At 30.8% G+C, this 21,479-nt stretch overlaps 1 protein-coding gene and 1 long non-coding RNA gene across 4 annotated transcripts; both read left to right on the forward strand.

Moving 5' to 3' along the window:
• The first annotated feature begins 359 nt into the window (after positions 1-359).
• On the forward strand, positions 360-5,344 carry LOC107839937 (uncharacterized protein At1g10890). 3 transcript variants are annotated; one of them, XM_016683605.2, is made up of 5 exons: positions 360-734; positions 991-1,187; positions 2,295-2,507; positions 4,156-4,375; positions 4,845-5,344. In XM_016683605.2, the coding sequence occupies exons 2-5, from the start codon at positions 1,033-1,035 to the stop codon at positions 5,109-5,111; spliced, it is 855 nt and encodes a 284-aa protein (XP_016539091.2). In that variant the 5' UTR covers positions 360-734; positions 991-1,032; the 3' UTR covers positions 5,112-5,344. The 3 variants fall into 3 exon arrangements, with proteins under 3 accessions (XP_016539091.2, XP_016539094.2, XP_016539095.2); XM_016683608.2 differs by having other exon boundaries at positions 364-734; positions 991-2,178; XM_016683609.2 differs by lacking the exon at positions 360-734 and adding an exon at positions 2,079-2,178 and having other exon boundaries at positions 1,050-1,187.
• A 13,634-nt stretch (positions 5,345-18,978) lies between these two features.
• Positions 18,979-19,973, forward strand: LOC124886458. Its single transcript, XR_007043654.1, has 2 exons — positions 18,979-19,077; positions 19,450-19,973. It is a non-coding gene; the product is annotated as an uncharacterized LOC124886458 (long non-coding RNA).
• Positions 19,974-21,479: the final 1,506 nt, after the last annotated feature.

Genomic DNA, 21,479 nt, shown 5'->3' on the forward strand with positions numbered 1-21,479 from the left:
AAAGATAAAAATCAAACTAGCAAAACCCATCTAAACTATTAACTAATACAGTGAAAAAACTTAAGATGAAGCATTTTGTTACATAGTGACAAGGTACATTTAAAAGGAAATATGCTTCTTCATCTTAGTTCATCTTTGTTGTCCATTCAACATCCACCCAAAGACATTTTGATAGTAAGTAGTACTAGTTAAGTTAACGTACACACTACCCTTTTTTCATTTTTATGATTTTTTTTTTTAAAATTTATATAGAATTAATTTTATTTTTCATCTTAACCTTTAACAGTAATTGTTCTTGAAGACTCAATTTCTGTGAACCTGAAACATAAATAAGATAAATATTTAATAAAAAGTGATTATATTTTAAGAAAATAAAATAGGACGATCAAAGAATTAAAAAAAAAGAAGATAGAATTTGGATTGGATTGAAACAATCTTTCCTCGGAATTAGGGGTTTATTTTCCATTATAATTCATACTAATTGTTAAGTATTTCAATTTCTTTTCAATCTTCCTTTGCAAGAGACTCCATTCTCATCATATCTCTCTCAACAAACACCCATTTTTGTATACCTTCAAAATCATTCGACCCTCAAAAAAAAAAACAAAGGAAAATAATAGACCCACTAAAATATCCGTCTATTTCTTTAGTACCTTCCATTTTTGTAGGGTTTATTTACACGTTTTTCAATCGTTATGACCACGGAAAGATCCATCTTTTCTTTGTTGTAACTGGTAATTTTCACCTTTCCCTTCACCCCCAATATGTCTTCTTCAATCGATTATTATTATTTTATTGGTTCTTTTATTTTTTCAACTTGTTTTGGGTAGGTGGGTTTTGATTCTTGTTATTGTTATTATTGTTGATGTGGTTTGGTCTAAAGTTATAATTGTTTATGGAATTGTTGTGGGGTGTGGTCTGTGAAGCTTGTTCTTTGTATTTTTGTTGGACTGAGGTTACACATATGGGTTCTGACTATACTTATTGCAGGTGAATTTGTGGGGTTTTGTTATTTAAGTAGTTGAGGAAGAGATGGGTAGAGGTAGGGATAGGGATATTTCAAGGTCTAGATCGAAGTCGCCAGCATATAGGAGGAGATATTCGCGGTCACCCTCATCGCCTGTGGTGCGCAGACATAGCCGCAGAAGCAGGAGAGATAGAAGCAGATCTCCTTATTCGTATAGCAGGTGATACCCATTTGCTTAAATTGATTTATGGATTTGACCCTTGTGTTGATGTCTCTGATTTGTATGTTTTATGTACAAGGATTTGTTGTTTTATTCTAATAAAGCTCACATGTGTTTGCTGATTCAGTTACAGTTTGTTCAGGCAATGTCTACGTGTTTGATTCTTGAAAACTGTTGGTTTTTATCTGCCATTTATTGGATGGACTTGCTGCCTTGCTCAAAAAGGATTTTAGGATTTCGTAGTGACAATGTTGGTATAAGATGTGGCGGGATTGATGATTGATTGTTTTTGCTTGTATTTTAAAGACTTTAAGAGGAACTTCTAGTGATTGGAGAATTCGTATAGCACTAAGTTGTCCGCCTACTGTCGGGTGATACTAAGTTTCAGAACTTTAACCCTTCTTTTGACAAAATGCCTCAATTTTCATTTCATTTGTTCAGTTTCTTTCATTGGATATTTCTCCCCCGAGGACATAGGGGGTGCAGATGTTTTCGTGCTTCTTCTGCCACTATTGACTTCATTTTGTTCAGATTGGTATTTGCTCATCAAAATCCACTAGTTCTCTGTTTTATGAGTTGGTGGATTTGAACAAAATCAAGTTATGTACTTGTCAAAATTGGCTTGTTGCTTCTACTAAGAGTTTTCAATACTTGTGATGACCATAGTTAAATTCCTTGTGATTCTTGCTGTAATGTGTTGTATTGTAAGCTGGTGTTTGTGCTGGTCAGCTGCAAATTTTAGTCCTCGGTCAGACTGCAATTCTGAAGATACGCATCATCCTAATGAGTAGAGTTAATAAATAGAAACCTAAATGTAATACCTGGCGCAAACTATGTTCTTCATTGAGGAAATAAAAGAAGTAATTGCTTCCCTTCTTGGGAAGCAAGCAGGTCATGGGTGCTGGTGAGTGTCCATTGGTTGCTCGATTGTGATATTAGCTGTTCCTATGATAAAAGACGGAGCTCGAGTTTATTCTTTGCAATTCATGAGGTAACTGTACATGCTTTAGTATCTAATTGATTCGGAGGACTGGTTAGTATGTCAGGGTTTTTTCATGTTATCTGGTGCCAATATATGTTGTTTAAATGTTAAACATTGTTATACAGAAGACGAAGTCGTTCATCGTCCCCAAGGCGCCGCAAAAGTCGTTCTCCAGCCACCAGACGTCATAAGAGTCGCTCTCCGAGGAACCATAGGAGACAAAGAAGTGGGAGTAAGTCATTGTCTCCTATTGGTAAATCACCTGGTTCAAGTATCGGATCGAAAGAGCAAAAGGATAGCAGTGAAAAAAATAGACTTGATGAAGAGGAGAAGAAAAGGTACCGCTGTAGTTGTAAAACTTTTCATTTTTTTTTATTTTGAAATGTTTACATTGAGGTCATTGGAGGATTTTTTCGATTAGTTCTAATGGGCTAACCTTTGGAGATTACAGATCAGAATTTCAGTTCCTTAATTGAAATATTTTTGTTATGAGCCTGATGGTGATGTAGATTTAGGATCGAATGGTTGAAATTGTGGTGCTTTACTCCACTGTCTGAAAATGAGAGGATTTTTCCTGTTCATGAAAGCTCAGCTCTAAAATAAACCTGCTCTTCGAGTATCGAGTGGTAGATATTTTAGAATATGGTCAAGTGGAAATGTTGTGTAATGTATGTATCTGCTGTTATTGTAAAGATTGTATGCGGTACATTTTTATTTAACCTCCCTATCTTGTAATTCAACATAAAGGCAGTAGTGTTCCTCCCAGAGTAAAAGAATTTCGTGAACCAATACCCCTAAAAACCCCTAAAAAAATGAAGATATAAAAGTGCTGTTTGCCTGAGCTCTTTAGCTATGCCTAATGATCTGGGTTCCATTACGCTCTTCTTTCCTTTTTATTTCTCATCATAGGTAAATGGCTATAGGGTTGATGGAGTTGAATCTGTCTATGTTGAAAGTGGATTGCCAGTTGCTATAACACTTGTTATAAGACAGTATAATGCAAAGAATGCAGCTGGATGACCAAGCTGCACAACATACAGCAAGATTGCTGCATGTAATAAGTTATGGCTTTTAATTGGTTCAGCTGTTTTTGAAATGATTTGAGACCGATAAAGAAAAAGAGAGGCAACCTTTGCATCTTGATCTTTGTTTGGTTATTCCGCTGTGCTGCCTAACAATAGTCTTAGCTGTCCTTCATTACATCCAACAGATGTGGTAACTGCAAGGACAAATGTTACATGCATTTGCTAAAACATCATATTCATAACCAACCCCACAAAAGTTAATAGGATAGGCATGATCATGAATATACTTGGTAATAAGGAACAGTTGACAAGATTAATCTTGCACATTCTTTAGAGTAAATGGATGATGGTTTGTAGCCATTTGCTTCAAACGTCTTGTCAATTTCAAGTGGGCTTGGAACAAGTTTCTGTATTCCTGTTATGCTCTAATCTGAATCTTGAACAAGCTGGTCTTAGACTTCCTTTTGTCACCATTTCTGACTATTTAAGCTGACGTTTTGGCTATTTTGATAATCTGTTGAGGAGTAGACGTTTTTCTGTTGACAATTCTACTTGTCATAAAGCTTCAAGTATTTTGGTGATTAGCTTTAAGAACTGCTACAGGTTATTTGACATTCTTCTCCACAGGCTTATTTGAAGGAAGTTACTGCTATATTCCACTTGTTAATTTTGATGATCAATTGGGTGCCTCGTTTATCTACTATTCACCAGTTTTGATTCTCATTTGTTTGGACAGAATTCAGGTAGAGGTATGCTATAAAGCATTACCATGTATATTTAGTGCATATTTCAACATGGAGGTCAGTCTGTTGTTCCTTTAGTTATACATTAAGGAGGAAAATGGGAAATACTTTGCAAGTTAGTTCTTCCTTTATTTTATGAATCTGGGGAACGTAAAAGGAGTCTTTGCTCTCGGCAGTAATGTTTATCCCGTGTCTAATTTTTGCTCCTTTTCTCTTAGGCGTCAAGAGGAAGCAGAACTGAAATTAATAGAAGAAGAAACTGCAAAAAGAGTTGAAGATGCAATTAAGAGAAAAGTTGATGAAAGCTTGAACACGGAGGAGATCAAGCTTGAAATTCGAAGGCGACTAGAAGAAGGTAGAAAGAAGCTTGTCAATGAAGTTGCTGCTCAACTTGAAAAAGAGAAGGAATCTGCTCTTATTGAGTCAAAACAAAAGGAGGCAAGTTATTTTTGCTTAATTATCTGTTTCCCCCATGTCTTGGTCTTTTTTGCTATATTAGCAGTTACATGTTTACTGCCCTGGATAACAAGTTTCATATTCTCTTGAGTCATATTTTCTGCTGCAATGTTTGTGCTTCCAAGATGGTGTCTGGATGATCATCCTGTCATAAAAGAAAGTAGTGCACTGATGGTTCTTCGTTCCATCTATCATGAGCCTGCTATAATGATAATGGTCACTCTGCTAATAATCCCATTATAAAAGAAATGATTGGAACACTACAGGGCACTACAACGAGGGGTTTGGAGGCTGGGGAAGGCTGGTGACCGCATGATTTGACCTAATTGTTTTGGCATGATCATGGTTTTAATTTTCTTGAACTTATACTGGCCTGCTCGGCCGCCACATTCTTCATTGAATTTAATTTGTATTGACGGTGAAAAGGGACTCTCTTTTATTGTTCATGCAGGAACAAGCTCGAAAAGAGAAAGAAGAGTTGGAAAGAATGCTTGAAGAGAAAAGGCGAAAGGTGGAAGAAGCTCAGAGAAGAGAAGCTTTGGAGCAGCAAATGAAGGAAGAACACCGTTATAGAGAACTGGAAGAGCTCCAAAGACAGAAAGAAGAGGCTTTGCGAAGGAAGAAACAACAAGAGGAGGAAGAGCGTGCAAAACAAATGAAATTGTTGGGAAAGAACAAATCGAGGCCAAAACTGTCGTTTGCATTGGGTTTGAAATGATTAAAGACTTTGCCATCATGGTCATTATCGTGTTGATCATCGAAAAGCAATTGGTTTTTCAGTAGAGGCTGGGAAAACCAAGTTTTGTTGGATACTTCCTTTTTCCTTTTCTTTATGGTCCTCTATTTTATCTGTAATCTGAAGTACTTGGCGAGTATATTTCCTTCATCGTTGTTGGCTAAATCAATGTACTGTTTTCAACTGATGTAATTTAAGGGCAACATTTTTAGCAAGTTGTGATATTGTTGTTTGTTGTTGTAGTTACCAATTGGGCTGGTTGTTCAGTATCTTTCCATATTTACCCGGTACATGGTTAAGTTCTTACAATACAGAATCTAACGCTCAAAGAAAATGTTTGAATATATGCTGTAATGTATAGATCGTGATCCTTCACTGTGTAAACTATGCCACCAGTGCTTGAAATGATTGTGGCTAATCAAAAGCATAATTTATGAGGTGTTTTGAGCTTACAATAGGGGTTTGGTGTTGGCTGGCCAAAATGGATGGAATCGACACAACATATTTAGTGAAGTCTGGGGAGGGTAGAAGTGTATGCAGACCTAACCACTATTTTGGGGAGGTAGAAAGGGTGTTTTCAAAAGACCCTCGGCTCAAGTAACGAATTGAACTGCTAAATGAGCAATTTGTTCAACCCTGCCCAAAAAGTAGTTGGGCTTTGAGTAGAAGCCAATCTTGATTCTATTTGAATCCTTCATAAGAAGGAAGAGTTGGTTCCCTGAACCCAATGTATGCTTTTGTTTGCCTTCTTGCTGTGTACTGAAGATCTTTAACTCAACTTACACCAATCTAATGGGCTAACATGTAATTTAGCCCAATCCATTCACGTGGGCTTTGAATTTTTTGTTTTTTTTTCTTACAAGTTATTTAATTATCAAACAAAACTAAGTAAAACTTTTTTCTTCTTTCGTAGCTATATATAACATATCAAACGAAAAGTTATTTAATATTTTCACAAGATTCTCAATAGTGTTAATTTGGACAATATACTAAGCCCAAATTATCTCAACTTTTAGATGAGTTGAATTTGGACGAGTTAAGTGGCTTTGAGTTAATAAATGGGAGAAGGACAAAAATGGCCTGTCGGGCCAAAATAGCCCTTGAATTCAAATTCCATTTCTTAGCCATTTTGGTAGTTGCGCAGCTTTCTTTGACTTTTCCTTCTTCTTCTTCTTTTTTTTTTTTTTTTTGTGATTTTGTATTTTTAATTCGTTGCTTCCTTTAAAAAAAAAAACTTTCTATTAATTTTTAATTTTAGTAAACATCATCATGAACATGCACCCACAATTGACTTTCTTCTCCAATTAATCATGAACACCAATTAAATTCTTTTCATTTGCTCATTCATGCAAACAACAACAACAGCTCCAATTGGAATTGAGTTTTGTCTGAAATTGGGTGTGTTTTGAGGTTTCAGTATAGGATTTTATTTTTGTAGCTCTTTGTTTTTTTTAAAAAAAATATTTTCTCAATTGTATTATTGTGGAACAATAGAATACATATCTACATATAAACAACATAATATAATAGTGATATAAATATTTTTATACAACAATGATATAGTTTCTATGTACATCGTGTACTACACACATCATAGACAAAAAAAATTCTTATACTATACCATATTGATACAATCATTATACCATATCGATACAATCCCTATAACCATATTGATACATCCCCTATATCTTGACACTTATTTAGATACATGTTTTATACAATTATTATACAGTTTCTATACACATTTTATACAACAATGATACAGTTTCTATATGCCTTATATATAAAATTTTGATACTCGTTTTATACAGAAATTATACAATTTTAAACATTTTATACAGCACTTATACAGTTTCTATACACATTTTATACATATAGAGATTTTATACAACAATGATACAGTTTCTATGCACCTTATATATATATATATATGTATAGTTTCTATACACATTTTATACAATAATTATACAGTTTTTATACACATTCTATACAACCTTTAGCTGTCATTATGATTCGAATGTGTATTTTATACATCAACTATAAATTTCTATACACATTTTATACAATTTTTTTTATATATATATTTTATACATATATATATTTTATAGAACTATACATATATCTTATATAGATACATATTTATATAACAATTATACTGTTTTTATATAATTATATTTAATTATTATTTTTTTCCAATAAAAAAAGTAAAATGTTTTTCAGTCAAAAATTTTGTAGCAAAAAAAAAATGACTAAAGGGCCGAATGGCCAAGGGAAGGGCTGAAGATGACACATGGCTCAATGGTCATAAAGTGACATTTCTTTTGCCGACAGGATATTATGTGTCCATATGCCCAAACTTGGGCTATTATTTTTTAAAAAGGCTATACAATGTCCTTTTCCCTTAATAAAGGAGGGTTTTTAACTTAGAGATTCAATATTAGGGGTGAAATTATATGGTTTAGTTGTATCACCAGTTTTTCAAAAGTAACTACAATCTTTTACAAAATATTTATTGACATACAAAAAACATACAATTATGTTGTATTCATTTTATATAGTTTGTGTATCTCATGTATGTATGATAATGCATGTCTACATTAATACATTATTAAAGATACAATAACATTAAACCCAACATACAAAATACATAAACTTATTCCTCAATCTCCCTCTTCAAGTTTCAATTGGATATTCCAACTAAAATTGACTCTTTCTTCACCAAACTACCTCAAAATTGACATATCTGATTTTTGAATTTAAAGCTTTGAAACTTTTTAATAGCCTAAATAAGTTACGAGTAGAACTTAGAAATAGGTTATCCATATAATATTTCCTTTTAAGGAACGTAGGAGACAGCACAATTGGCATTGCAAGAAAATAAGTACGTAAAGTTGGTGAGTATATTTTACTTCCTTGGTCCAAGTCAAATTTACATAGAGAAATATACTTTTTTTCCTTTCAAAATAGTTGATTCTTTTTTTTAAAATGTTTGTTTGAATTTAGTTATTCCTTTTATGAAATCAAGAGAATATTATTATATTCTTTCAATACTACCCTTATTATTAAATGACTAAATAAAATATACAGTCAAACCTCTCTATAGTATAGCAATGTCTGTCCGAAAATTTTATGGTTGTTATAGAAATGTCCTGTTATATATATATATATATATATATATATATATATATATAACATGAATATAGAAAAGGAAAATAAGTAGTTTTTTCTTCGTGAAATTATGAAATAACTGATGTACACCATTTAAATACATTGTTTTCTCTTTAAATTAGATGTTCCTACTTGAAATTTACTGTGCGCATGACATTAATGGTGATTATCATAACTATTTTGGTATTTTATTTTATATGTAATATATTTCTTACAGAATATATTATAACATGAGATTTGAGTATGTTGTTATAGAGAGGTAATTTTTCAAAGAGTGTGCCGTTATAATAAACTTCATTGTTGTTGTAGATAGAATGTCATTATAGAAAAGTTAAATATAACATGAAAAATTAATTCTGAAGAAAATCAGGTTGTTATAGTGAAATGTCGTTATAACGAGGTGACGTTATAGAAAGGTTTGATCGTATATACTCTAAGACATAATTAATAAGGCTAATCTAGTAAATAAACCTCTTTTAAGAAAAATGTAAAGTCAAAAAGTCCTGCGACTTTGAAATGGAGGGAGTATATAATCCTACCCAATTTATTTATGATTGAAAAATAATTATAATTATTGTTATTGTTGGGCCCGATTAATCCGACCCGGATCCAAACCGGTCTTGGCCCGTCGGTTATCTGGCCCGATTTAATTTTTTTTTAAAAAAAAAAACTGGAAAAATCCGATTTTGGGCCAACTAGCCGTTGGGCCCAACAGCTATATAGTCGTTTGGAGCCTCAAACGGCTAGTTGGCCCAATTTCCTAAAAATAAAAAATTGATTTAAAATATTTTTTAAAATTCAAAAAAATTGCTATAAATACCCTACACTTTCAAATTATTTTTCACACAATTTTCATTCTCTCAAATCTCATTCTCTCTCAAATATTCTATATATCTCCTAAAGTGCTCAATTTTATTTTTTAATTTTGTGATTACAGAGTACGAGTGGAAGTTTCTAAAGTCGCAACTTTTGGATACTTTCAAAATTTGATATTGTCGTTCCATCTCTTACTTTTAATTACTGTATTAATTGTTGAATATTTAATTTTATTATTTTTGTGTATTTTAATTTTTTTTTAGTTTGATTTATATTATGGATAAATTAAGAAACCTTGGTAAAAATGTCAAAAAAATTTATCCCGAAAGTAGTAGTGGTAGTAAAAAGTGAATTACTGACGGTAGAGGTAGTTCAAATAGTAGATATACCCGTGTGCCTCAGGTACCGCTTAGTCAATTTTGTAAGGAAGACGTAGGTATAGGTGCTCACGATATAGATTATTTAGAAGCTCAGGAAATTTACGGTATAAAAGAAGAAAATGAAATAGATGTGGTTAATTTAGATGAAGATGATGAAAATATTAGTGAGACACCCGCAGTAGAAAATGTTAATATTAGATCTGAATTGGTTAATCGCCCTCCCCGTCCTCCTCGTGCTCCAAGAGCTCGTAGACCAACTGGTATTGCATGAAATTTTTTTACACGTATAGAAGAAAAAACTAAGGTGCAATGCAATATTTGCCAACAAGTATATGAGCATAAAAGATAAGGCAATCAAGGGGGTACATGTACGTTAATGAGACATATAAGAGATAATCACCAAAGAGGGTTATTTATTGCACATGGTGGTGAGGCTGTTAGTGGGCCAACACAAACTAGAATGGACCCAGCAACCGATCAGGTAATTAAGAATTATAATAAATTGAGGGATCGGGAAGAAATAACAAAAATGGTAGTTGTGGGTTGTTTGCCTTTCACTTTTCCTTCTTCGGATGCTTTTATTCATTATATTCAAGCAATTTTGTAATCCTATGTTTAATGATATTCCTAGAAGTACTTGTCGGGCCGATATTTTTAGACTTTACTCACAATACATTTATTATTTAACTACATTGTTAAAAAAATATTCAATGTAGGATGACTCTAACTTCTGATCTTAGTCGTGCTGTTAATAAAAATGATTATTTAACCATTACTTGTCACTGGGTAGATAATAATTTAGCTATGCAAAAATGTATTCTAGTTTTTTTTGTATGATGAAGATCGCAGACATATTGGAGAATTTATTGCGGAATCTATTAGTAAAGTTGCAGAATTTTATGGTATTAAAAGAAAAGTTATATGTATTGCTTTTGATAATGCTTCTAACAACAACACTGCTATTGAAAAGTTAAAAAATGTTCTCTCTCCGCTGTTACCTGAAATATTTCATGTTAGGTGTGCTTGTCATATATATAATTTAATTGTAAGAGATGATCTTGAATTTTTTGGGCTTTATATTGAAAAAATTCAGTTTGTTGTTGGCTTTATTCAAGGAAATAATTGAAAAAAAAAAAAAAGAATTAGAAAATTTAAAGTTAAATGTGAACAAAATGGACTTACGTCGATATTTATGCCTGAAGAATGTGATACTAGATGGAATACTATGTATGATTATTTAAAAACTTGTTTTGCTTATAAAGTTCCTATTACATTGATTTTTAACCAATTTTGTGGTTCATTTGCTAATTCGGCTGAATGTATGCTAAATGATTCTGATTGAGCTGCAATTGATGATTTTGTTAAGTTTTTGAAAAAAAATTATATAGCTACGGTTGAATTTTTCGGTGCTTATTATCCTACTGTTTGTAATATTTTAGTATATTTAGCTGATATTTCTGGTTTGCTCAAAGAATTTAAGAATAAAGAAGGTTACAAAGAAGCTGTTAGTGTTATGTTTACTAGATTTAAAAAATAATTTTTCCCGATTCTCCCTATTTACTTGGTTGGTGCTATATTAAATCCATGTATGAAATTTACTAATATGTGCCACTTTAGTACTCTTATTTATTCTAACTTAGAGATAAATACTAACAATGATTCTGATGATGAAGAACAAGAACAACCAGATTTGTTTATGGCTATAGGTGATGCGAACATTTACTTAAAAAAATTATATAATCATGATGTCGATTTACTTGATGTATTTGTACCGACAAATATCACTCCAACTGTCGCTCCTCATGCTCCCGAGGGGCCATCATCTTCTAAAAAAGCAGCACATAGTGGTTTTCCTGATTATTTTTATGATTTAAATTTATGAAACAATTGAGGCGGGAACTTACACAACAACTTCTCGAAAAGAGTTTAAGTATTATATTTGAACGCCGATAGAGGATCGTAGACGATGGATCAATGCGTTGGATTGGTGGAAGAATAATGAAAGATAATATCCTGTGCTTTCAAGATTAGCTAGAGATATATTGAATGTTCCAATGTCAACCGTTGCATTGGAGAGTGCTTTTGGTCAGGGACGATAACAACTTGGGGACAACCAACACTCATTGGGGAGCAATGCTATGAATGTTCTAGTTTGCCTCGGAGATTGGATTAGAGCGGAACGAAGAAATCAAGGAATAGAGGTGGAGTCGAAAGACGAACAGAATCTTGAAGAAATTATGACTTAAAGAGAGAACTCAGCATAATCAAGTCCAATGCATGGTTTTGCCCCCATTGATTTGAACTATCCTATGTCAGTTCTCGTTAATATTAGCATGAATAAGTTGGAACAAATGATACAAAAAAATTTGTAGATTTTTCATTCATGTAAATTATAAATTTTGGATCGTTTGCAATCAATAAAATACAACATTCATTCACTCCTTACTTTATAATTTTTTTCATTTAAATTGAATTTCTAGTTTGAATTAAATACTTAGTTTTAATACTAATTTATGACTATATGTTATATGTGTATATATTTTCTAAAGCAGTATGCATATATTGTGTGGTATATATTTTCTAAAGCAGTATGCATATAATGTGTGGTACGTATATATGTGTATATATTTTTAATAGACTCTAAAGTAATATATATTTAATGTATACATGTGTATATGTTTCTAAAGTAGTATGTATATAGTGTATATATATATTGTATGTATATTATTTAAAGTACTACATATATTGTATGGTACGTATATATGTGTATATATTTTCAATAAACTTTAAAGTAGTATATATTTAACGTATACATGTATATATATTTTATAAAGTAGTATGTATATAGTGTATATATGATGTGTATATATTATTTAAAGTAGTACATATATTGTATGGTACGTATATATGTGTATATATTTACAATAGACTGTAAAATAGTATATATTTAACGTATACATGTGTATATGTTTTCTAAAGTAGTATGTATATAGTGTATATATGTTGTATGTATATTATTTAATGTAGTATATATATTGTATGGTACGTATACATGTGTATATGTTTTCTAAAGTAGTATGTATATAGTGAATATATGTTGTATGTATATTGTTTAAAGTAGTACATATATGGTATGGTATGTATATATATGTATATATTTTCGATAGACTCTAAAGTAGTATATATATTTAATGTATACATGTGTATATGTAATTATGTATTCAAATTTTCAAAAGTAGTATATATATAGTGTATGTATGTTGTATGTATATTATTTAAAGTAGTACATATATTATATCGTACGTATATATGTGTACATATTTTGTATACACTTTAAAGTAGTATATATATTTAACGTAGCGCCGTATTCATATGTATATGTTTTCTAATGTAGTATATATATAGTGTATATATATTGTGTGTATATTGTTTAACGTATTTAAAATATATATATAGGTGGGTATATATAGTGTATATTGAAAAAAAAACTTTTAATTTCGTTTTTTCTTTTATTTTTGATCAGTTTTGATCGGGTTTGACCCGTAAATCTTTAATGGGACGGTTCTAATTTATTTTTTGGGAAATTACTGTTGGGTCCGGAATCGGACCGACCCATTTACACAGACCAGAAATTGGATAGGCCCACAAACCGATAAAAAAAACGGGCTGAATTTGGGTTGACCTGGCTCGACCCCGTTGACAAACTTAGGTATAATTGAGGGTTGTCGTACTTTCGGTAGTAGTATGATTTAGATATCATGTCCTTTCTTTTGCACATTGCTATTTTTGTCTCTTCTTCCTTCTTATTTTCTTGGAACAGTTAAATTTTTTTAAAATCGTTTCTTTAGCCTGTCTTTGCAGATATAATTTTACATTTTATGCTCCCCAAATCTTATTTTTGAAATTACACATGGCTTACATAATGTTTTATATTTATAAACTACTATAGTTAATACTTAATTCCATTTCTCATGTTGAATTTTTTAATTGTTTTTAATACTATTTTTTTTTTTTTTTCAAAATTGTTGCAAAGGGGAATTAAATGGTAGTCATGAGCTGTCGTAAAAAAGTCTGGCAAAAGGAGAGCGACACCTCTTATCATTAACTCATTATTACTCCTATTTTCATATTGGGTCCCCTCACCCCCACCCCCACCCCCACCCCCACCCTTTGTCTGGTCTATGCCTTGGGCCCCACTATTTATAACTAGTCTCTGAATTCTAAACATAAGGTTGTTGGGTGTGGGTACAACCTCTATTTAATTCGGGTTCACGGGTCATCCAGTCGGGTCATTAATAAAGACCAGTACCCTCTCAGCGCGTGACGCTCATGCACTTAAGGTGCGAGTGGGGAAATGTTGGGGTTTTGATAGAATCGTAATTGGATTTTGGAGTTCCGGGTCCTCCGCTACCGCTGACAATAACCCGAATCATTTTATTTTTTTGTGGGAAATCAAAAACAAATTTTTGTCTTTTTTCTTTTTGTTAAAAAAAAAATTATTGGAGAAGGGAGATTGCTTGTATTTGTGGAATTGCAGTGCAAAAGAGCTTACGTATTGACATTTTCTAATTCAAGAATTCTATTTATGCTTCCTTTTACATGTTGAAAAGGAAATTTCATTATATTTTGACCTTCCCTCTTCTCCAAAAAATATATATGTTGAATTCTCTGTCTTTTTCTTGTCTTATTTATTTTATTCAAAGAAAAATTTTAACCAAAAAAATAAATAAAAACAATGAAGGAAAACTTCAATTATTTGTTGTCTTGTCTTATTGATTCTATTTAAACTTCAATTGTTTTTAGGGTGAAGGAGAGTTCTTTACTCTATTCAACAAATGACGGATATGTACACCTGACCTCAATGCAACAATTATTCTTTTAAGAAAAACATTGAATTGTAACAATCACCTTTTTTTGTGAAATCAATCTTTCATGTTATGAAAGGAAGCATTAAAGCAACTAGTAAAGTTATTGCTACGTGACCAGAAAGTTATTGGTTCAAGCTCTGAAAATAATCTCCAACAAAAATGTAAAGTTGCGTGTATACAATTGACCTTTATAGTATAATTCTTTTCTGGATCCTGCACATAATAAAAACTTTGTTGCACCAGATTATACTTTTAATCTTTCATAGTATGTTATATTATAGAGTAGTATCTTTTGTTGAATTATTAGTGACAAGCTATCTCGAAGTGATCGTCCAATTGTGAAGCTTGACCTGGTTAGAAAATACACAATATTTGTCACACCTCTTTTTCGCCTGGAGGATCGAGGTCGAAGGATTTTCTAAATAAAGTGACGATATTGAATAGGGATTAATTTAATTATAGAGTCGCCACTTGAAATTGAGTTGTGGTGTTCCAAGTCACCTTTATGAATCCCTAATCAAAAGGAAATGACTCTTTATTATGGTTTGCGAAAACAGAAGACCGGGTAAGAAATTCTGTTGATCGAGGGGAAGGTGTGAGGCACCCCTCGAGTTCCGTGGTTCTAATACGGTCGCTTTTATTGACTTATCTTGACTTAAACTAATTTTATAAATTGTGTTTGAAGGTCTAAATCACTGATTTTTATTATAGCAAAACTGTCTATATATTTTATATTAAATCGATGAAAGTAATTTTTAGAAAAATATTTGTCAAGGTGCATTATTGCATCCTTGAAATTTAAATATCTCAAAAAGATACGTACGCCGCATTCTGAATTGAGACGAAAATTCAAATGTGGTTAAGAAATTTATTTAGCATTTATAGGCTTTATTTCTTTCTTATAAAATCGTGACAATTGGACCTATCAAAAATATTATCTAACTTCAATAATAAATTTAAGCACAATTCATTTAAAGTGATTAATTAATAAGTTTAATAAAATAATTCTCAAATTTGTTAATGACATTGAATAAAATAAATAAAATAAAACAAAAAGTAAAAAAATATATATAAAATTATTCATACTATGTCAATTTCATTATAATTCTCTAAATTTATTATTTAAACATTTTGAAGCATAATTCCTTATCTTTTCTTCCCTTCTTTGTTTTCTATTGTGTGGTATTTTTTTTTTTGTATTGTGTGTGTATAGGTGTATGCTGTATGATGTATTTTTACCTTCTTTTTTTTTTTTTACAAGCATGCATGAATCACGTGTTATGGCTTGCAATACAATTATGCTTTACTTAACATATGAATCAAACATAATTTTTACATCCTTTTTTTAGACAACAATTCTTTACATATTTTAACACTATAAATCTTAAAAAAATTATCTCAGTTAAAATTTAAAACTAATTTAATTAAGATGATTTAGAATCGACGACAAACGAGTATAAATAAAATCTAGAGCATGAACTACATAATAGTAATAAATTAGGCACACAAAATAATATAAAAGGTCATTCTACTAACTTCATTCATAATTCACTTCACAACGAAACTTATAAAAATAAATAGTATGAATTTAATAAGAACCTGTTGATAAACTAAAGTAGAAACTCGAATCTCGTCACCGAAAATTCGAATGAAAATCCAAATTCAACTTTACACTCTTTTCTCCGTGTTTGATGTTTTTTTTTTTTTAGTGTTGTTTTCTTTTTCTGTCTCTTCTCCAATGTTCTCTCTGGGTTTTTTTCACTGTTTGTTTTTCTCTCTGTATTCTGTTTTTTTATTCTCAGTGTCTGCTGGTCTCTTTATAGGAATAATGTACATAGGTTTTTTTCTGGAGGTTGAGGGAGTTCCTTAAAAAGGGGAGAGAGAAACAGTTAGGTCAAGATAGGATTGAGGGAGGTTGAGTAGTTTATTAGAATAAGGTTTTTTTTTTTAAGAAAAAGATAAGATTAAAAAATAAAATAAAAGATAAAATAATAGTAAAATATTAATTAATTATGTTTATAGATTAATAAAATATGCAAGAAAATTTTATAATTATCCTAAAATAAAATATAGTTAAAAATATTAAAATTACTAACTTATTTATCAAAATTAAGAGAAAAAAATATTTTTGATTTTTTTATTAAAAAAAATAATCTCAAAAATGTAAATTTATTTATTTAATTTCAACTAAAACTTATTAAAAATGAAATAAGAATTAAAATAATGTCGGATCAAATATAAATATTTAATATCGAAAATATATATATATATATATTAAATTTGGGAGGATAAAAAATTACGTGTTTACAATATTGCTATTAAGTGATTTGACTGTATTATTTTATGAGAGAGTCTAGCAAAATTTGTTCTCACTTAAAAGAAAAAGAGAAATACAATGATTCTGTCTACAAAATTTGTTGGAAAAATTAAACTAAGAGCTAATACTCTATGTATATTATTGTTTTGAGTTTTCAATTCATATGACATACTTTTCACTTTAGTATGTTAAAAAAGAATGTCAAGTTTTCTATTAAAAACAATTTAATTCTTTAAGCTATTTTTTATACTAAACGGAGGCTTTGTTTTAAAAAATATTTGTTTTAATTTAGTTGTCTAAGTTTTGAAATCAAGAGTATTTTATAAATATGTTTTTCATTTTATACCCTTGATAGGAATACTAAATACATCCATAGTTTTTAACATTGTTGAATGGCACATAAATAATCTCAATTCTCAAAATCAAAATTAAATGATTATTACCTATTTCAATTATAAATACTCATTGTTCTAGAAGTAATGCATGGGATGGAGTAATATGTACTAAATTTCAATGTTTAATCATTACATTAATTATTGCATTTTAAAAGGCGTACAAGCATAAATATGAAAAATAAATCTCTATTTATTAATATTTAATAGGTGTGTCAAGTTCATATATAGGGTTCAACTAATACAAAACGGCGGGAGTACTTAATAAGAGATTTATAGTCAAACTATCGATCTACTCCCTCCGTTCCATTTTACTCATCCCAAATTTTCTAATTTGATTTCTCATTTTAATCTTTCATTAATCAAGACAAGATAATTTTTTTTTCTTTTTTACCCTTAGTATTAATTGTTTTTTTCTCTAAATTAAAATGCAAACATTATGTAATAGAGGTACTATGGTAAAATAATCATGTTATTAATTATTTTTTTTTAATCAATGTGCAATATCAAATTAGGACGAGTAAAATGGGACGGAGGGAGTATAAAATTGGAACGAGGGAGTATCTTTTAAGAATCTGTCTACGTTTCAGAAGATGACAATGTGGTGACTCATGCACATATTCAAAGAACAGTTAAATAGAAGTCAGGAGATTAAGCTTCTGAAAATAAATTAAATTTGAAAAAAAGAGATGCATTAATAATGTTTATATTTTTTATTAGTCATTCGAAAATCAGCATTCTATCCTATCGTACTATAAATAAAGGCGGATTCATCAATTAAAGTTAATGAGTTCGACCATTAAATTTTGTTATTATTGAACGTAACCAAGCTAGTTTTGCAAGTTAGGAATAACGGATAAGAGTTTATTATTTATTGAAATTTTGGTAACGTTTATATGGTGTTACGTACTCTGTGTGGTTGGTTTTCATTGAGCCGAAGGTCTTATTAGGGGCAGTGTGTGTGAATTCATGATCTCTCTATTAAATTAAATTTTTATGTATATATTTTTAGAATAGATCTAATATTATCTATTCGTATCCATTCTACAAGAAGAAGAATACACTTAATTAAATGTTGAGTTATTTAATGAGTTTAAGTTTTATGCATTGTCAGTGCACAAAATATTCTACACTATCAGTTAACTTGACCTGTTATTGCAGGTTATCCAATTATTCACATAAAAATTAAAAAAGAAAAAATTAGATAACCTGCAATAGCAAGTCAAGTTTACCTGATAGTGTAGAATACTCAGAATTTACAAAACTTAAACTCCTATTTAATACCTTCTTCTTTCTTTTTTGGGTTGCATTATGTTTAAAAATTTTGAATCCATACTTAGACTATTACGAGTTTGAATTTTACCAACTTTATTTCTACCCAACTATATTTTCTTATTTCCAATGTTCATGTGACAAAAGATAAAGATAAATAATTGTGGTGGGGTTATGGGATATAAAAATAGAAGCATACAAAAAATAGAGCCAAGAAAAGTGTGTTGTTTTCTACAAAATAGGGTGGCAAAGGAATTAAATTGAACCACCACCCAGCCATCATGACTCATACACTCTTTTCGCTCTATTTTACTCGTCATATTTTTCTCTCCATATCAAAATACCGTAATCTTCATTACTTCATCTCCTTGTTAAGTTAAAAATAAAGATTGAAATAAATAATTAATCGTATTTGAATTCTTTAAAATAACAATTATTCGGCCATATCATAGCAAGCACGACAACTAAAATAGGTGGGAGGAGAATTAAGTACTTACTATTTCCTTGTATTAAATGACCTAGCCATAGTAATAATTTAAAAAAAAAAATGAAAAGTGAGGTGGCATGAGGGTGTATCGATCTCCCCCTATAAATTAGCAGGGTTGGGTCTCCTTTTCTCCGTAGGGTTTTTGAGTACCTAATCATCATATACTTTTCTCCTCTCTCTTTCTTTCTCAAAGCCTCTCAAAGGCTGAAAAAAAAATAAAAAATAGGGTTAGGGTTGTAGAGTTTTTGGTCCGATGAAGAAGAAATTTATATATATGTGTGTGGTGAGTTTGAGGGGAATGTTGTCTGGCTCGACACAATCACTCTCTTATGTTTGTTTATCTATTCATAATCATCATGATTGATATCTTGATGACGATGAATAAACACAACAAATTTCACAAAGAGAGTGAAGGCGTCGGACCAGGCTTCATTCCTCTCAAACAATATTCCGCTGCTAAACAACAACACTTGTAATTTTTCACTTATATATATGTTTGTGTCCCTTTTTGTTGTCGTCTTGACTTTTTCTTTAACCATTTTAATTTGTATGCTTGTTCACCTAAAATCTTGTTAAATTTATGTATGCCAAGAGGTTCTTTGTTTTTGTTTTTTTTGCAGATGTATGTATGTTCGACCGGTTTCTCTCTACCTATCTCGGGTTTACTTCCCAGAAAAGGAAAAAAACCATGAAAATTACATTAAAGTTTTTAAGTAGCAGATTCAACTTTCATCATCACCACGAAATTCATGACTGCTGCTGCAGCTGCACCTTAATTTTGGAGAAGATGCTGTTTGTTTTTCAGGGAGGGTTTAGACAGAGACATGTACACCAAGAGTATTTTGCTGGCTAACTAAAAATATGGTGACAGAATGCTCAGTGTTGTACTCTCTTAGTGATGATTAATTAATTAGGTCTTTTTATGAAATCAGCAGTGCTGCTTGCTAAGTGACTTGTAATTATTCAATTTTAGTTTGTCCTTGTTATATGTATGTCTCTCACACGAGTTATGTAAATCTTGTTAACTATACAAATATACAGAACTTGTAATATTAGTCATATGTTTGTTTTGTATAATATTAGTTGTGTTGAAAGAGCTTAAATGGAGGGACATGGTTCAATAATTAATCGACTTTGACCTTAACTTGTTTGAGATTATTATGAGTATAGTTTAATATATACTCCTTCCTTGAAGATTGATTCCATGTCCAAATTCACACGAAACATTAGTGTGACGCTCATTCCGGATCAAGCCAAATTAACTACATGTTTGGTTAATAATTGATTTAACATGTTGGTAAGGAGTAGTTGATGATATGAGAATTGTTGTCTGGGAGTAGTATAGACTTTTGTTGGTAATATAGTATGTATGATTAGTTAAGTGGCTTCACTTTTTAAGTAAAGAAAAATGGAGAAACTCTAAATTCTGTGTTTCAACAGTTTAGGTTTTTATGTATAATTTCTTTGAACAAAAAGAAAACATCCCTATTATAGCTAGCACCTATTCTGTTCTCCTACTTTCTTCACCAGTAACTTGATAGGAAATTAATTAAATCAATCTCATTTCCTGTCTGACAAACAGTCTAAATTTAAACTCACTCATCGATAAACAACAAGAAGGAGGTGGACAAAACAAAAAAAATGTGCAGTACATTGTATTGACTTGATTTGCTTAATTAGTGAAATCAAACATTACCATAGTATGTTCAAGTCAGACTAATGTTACCTTATTATTAGTACATGTGTGTCACTATCTGTAGCTTCATTTGTTTTGTGTCTTGCTATTTTGTCATATTTTTCTTGCAACCTGCTTCAAAAACTTTTCTTTTGACCCGAGGATGTATCGAAAACAGTCTCTCTATCCTACAAAGGCAGAAGAAATGTCGTCTATGTAGAGCCTACGTATGCTTAATTCTCAGATCCCACTTGTGAGATTACCTATGTTGTTGTTGTTGTAGTATGTTTAAGTCAGATCAAATGCCCAATGCTCCCACATATTAGATTGGCGATATCGTGATCAAGTTTATATTCTATGTACCAGCAATTTAAAGGATTTTATACAATTAGGTTACCCATCAAGTCAATTAAAAAGGATTTTATAAAATCAGATTACTTATAAAGCATATAACTAGAAGCAACTTCCAATGATTATTACTCCCTCCGTTTCATAATAAATGAATTATTGGATTTTGGCACACAGATTAAGGAAAAAGCATTAAAGATATAAATTTAACACAACTTTCCACTTTTATCCTAAAAAAAAAAAAAAAACTGACCTTGTAATACCTTTTCAAAAATTAATTGGTTGTCAAATCATAAGGGTAAATTTGAAAAAAAATTCAATGATTCACTTATTTTGAAACACCAATAAATACCCTAACAATTCACTTATTCCGAAACGGAAGGAACATTAATTAGTAACAAGCTAAGTTTAAGTTTTGTACACTAACACAGTAAAATATATTTACCAAAACAAGTCACTTATAATTAGGTACTTACATGCAAGTTTTGGTATATGATAACTAGCATGCTACTTAAGATTAATACTAAGTTAAAAGGATTACTGTATAAAAGAATCTTTAGAGGCCAGGGTGTAATATAACATCATGTAGAAGAATAGGTCAAGATGAATTGTATAAGTTGGATTGTA

This window comes from Capsicum annuum, chromosome 8, assembly GCF_002878395.1.
Source record: "Capsicum annuum cultivar UCD-10X-F1 chromosome 8, UCD10Xv1.1, whole genome shotgun sequence".
Lineage (NCBI taxonomy): Eukaryota > Viridiplantae > Streptophyta > Magnoliopsida > Solanales > Solanaceae > Capsicum > Capsicum annuum.

Coding starts and splice junctions, on each gene's coding strand:
- LOC107839937 (XM_016683605.2), top strand. CDS start 1,033: ATGGGTAGAGGTAGGGATAGGGATATTTCAAGGTCTAGATCGAAGTCG. Junction 2,508..4,155: donor GATGAAGAGGAGAAGAAAAG/GTACCGCTGTAG, acceptor CTTTTCTCTTAG/GCGTCAAGAGGAAGCAGAAC. Junction 4,376..4,844: donor TTGAGTCAAAACAAAAGGAG/GCAAGTTATTTT, acceptor TTGTTCATGCAG/GAACAAGCTCGAAAAGAGAA.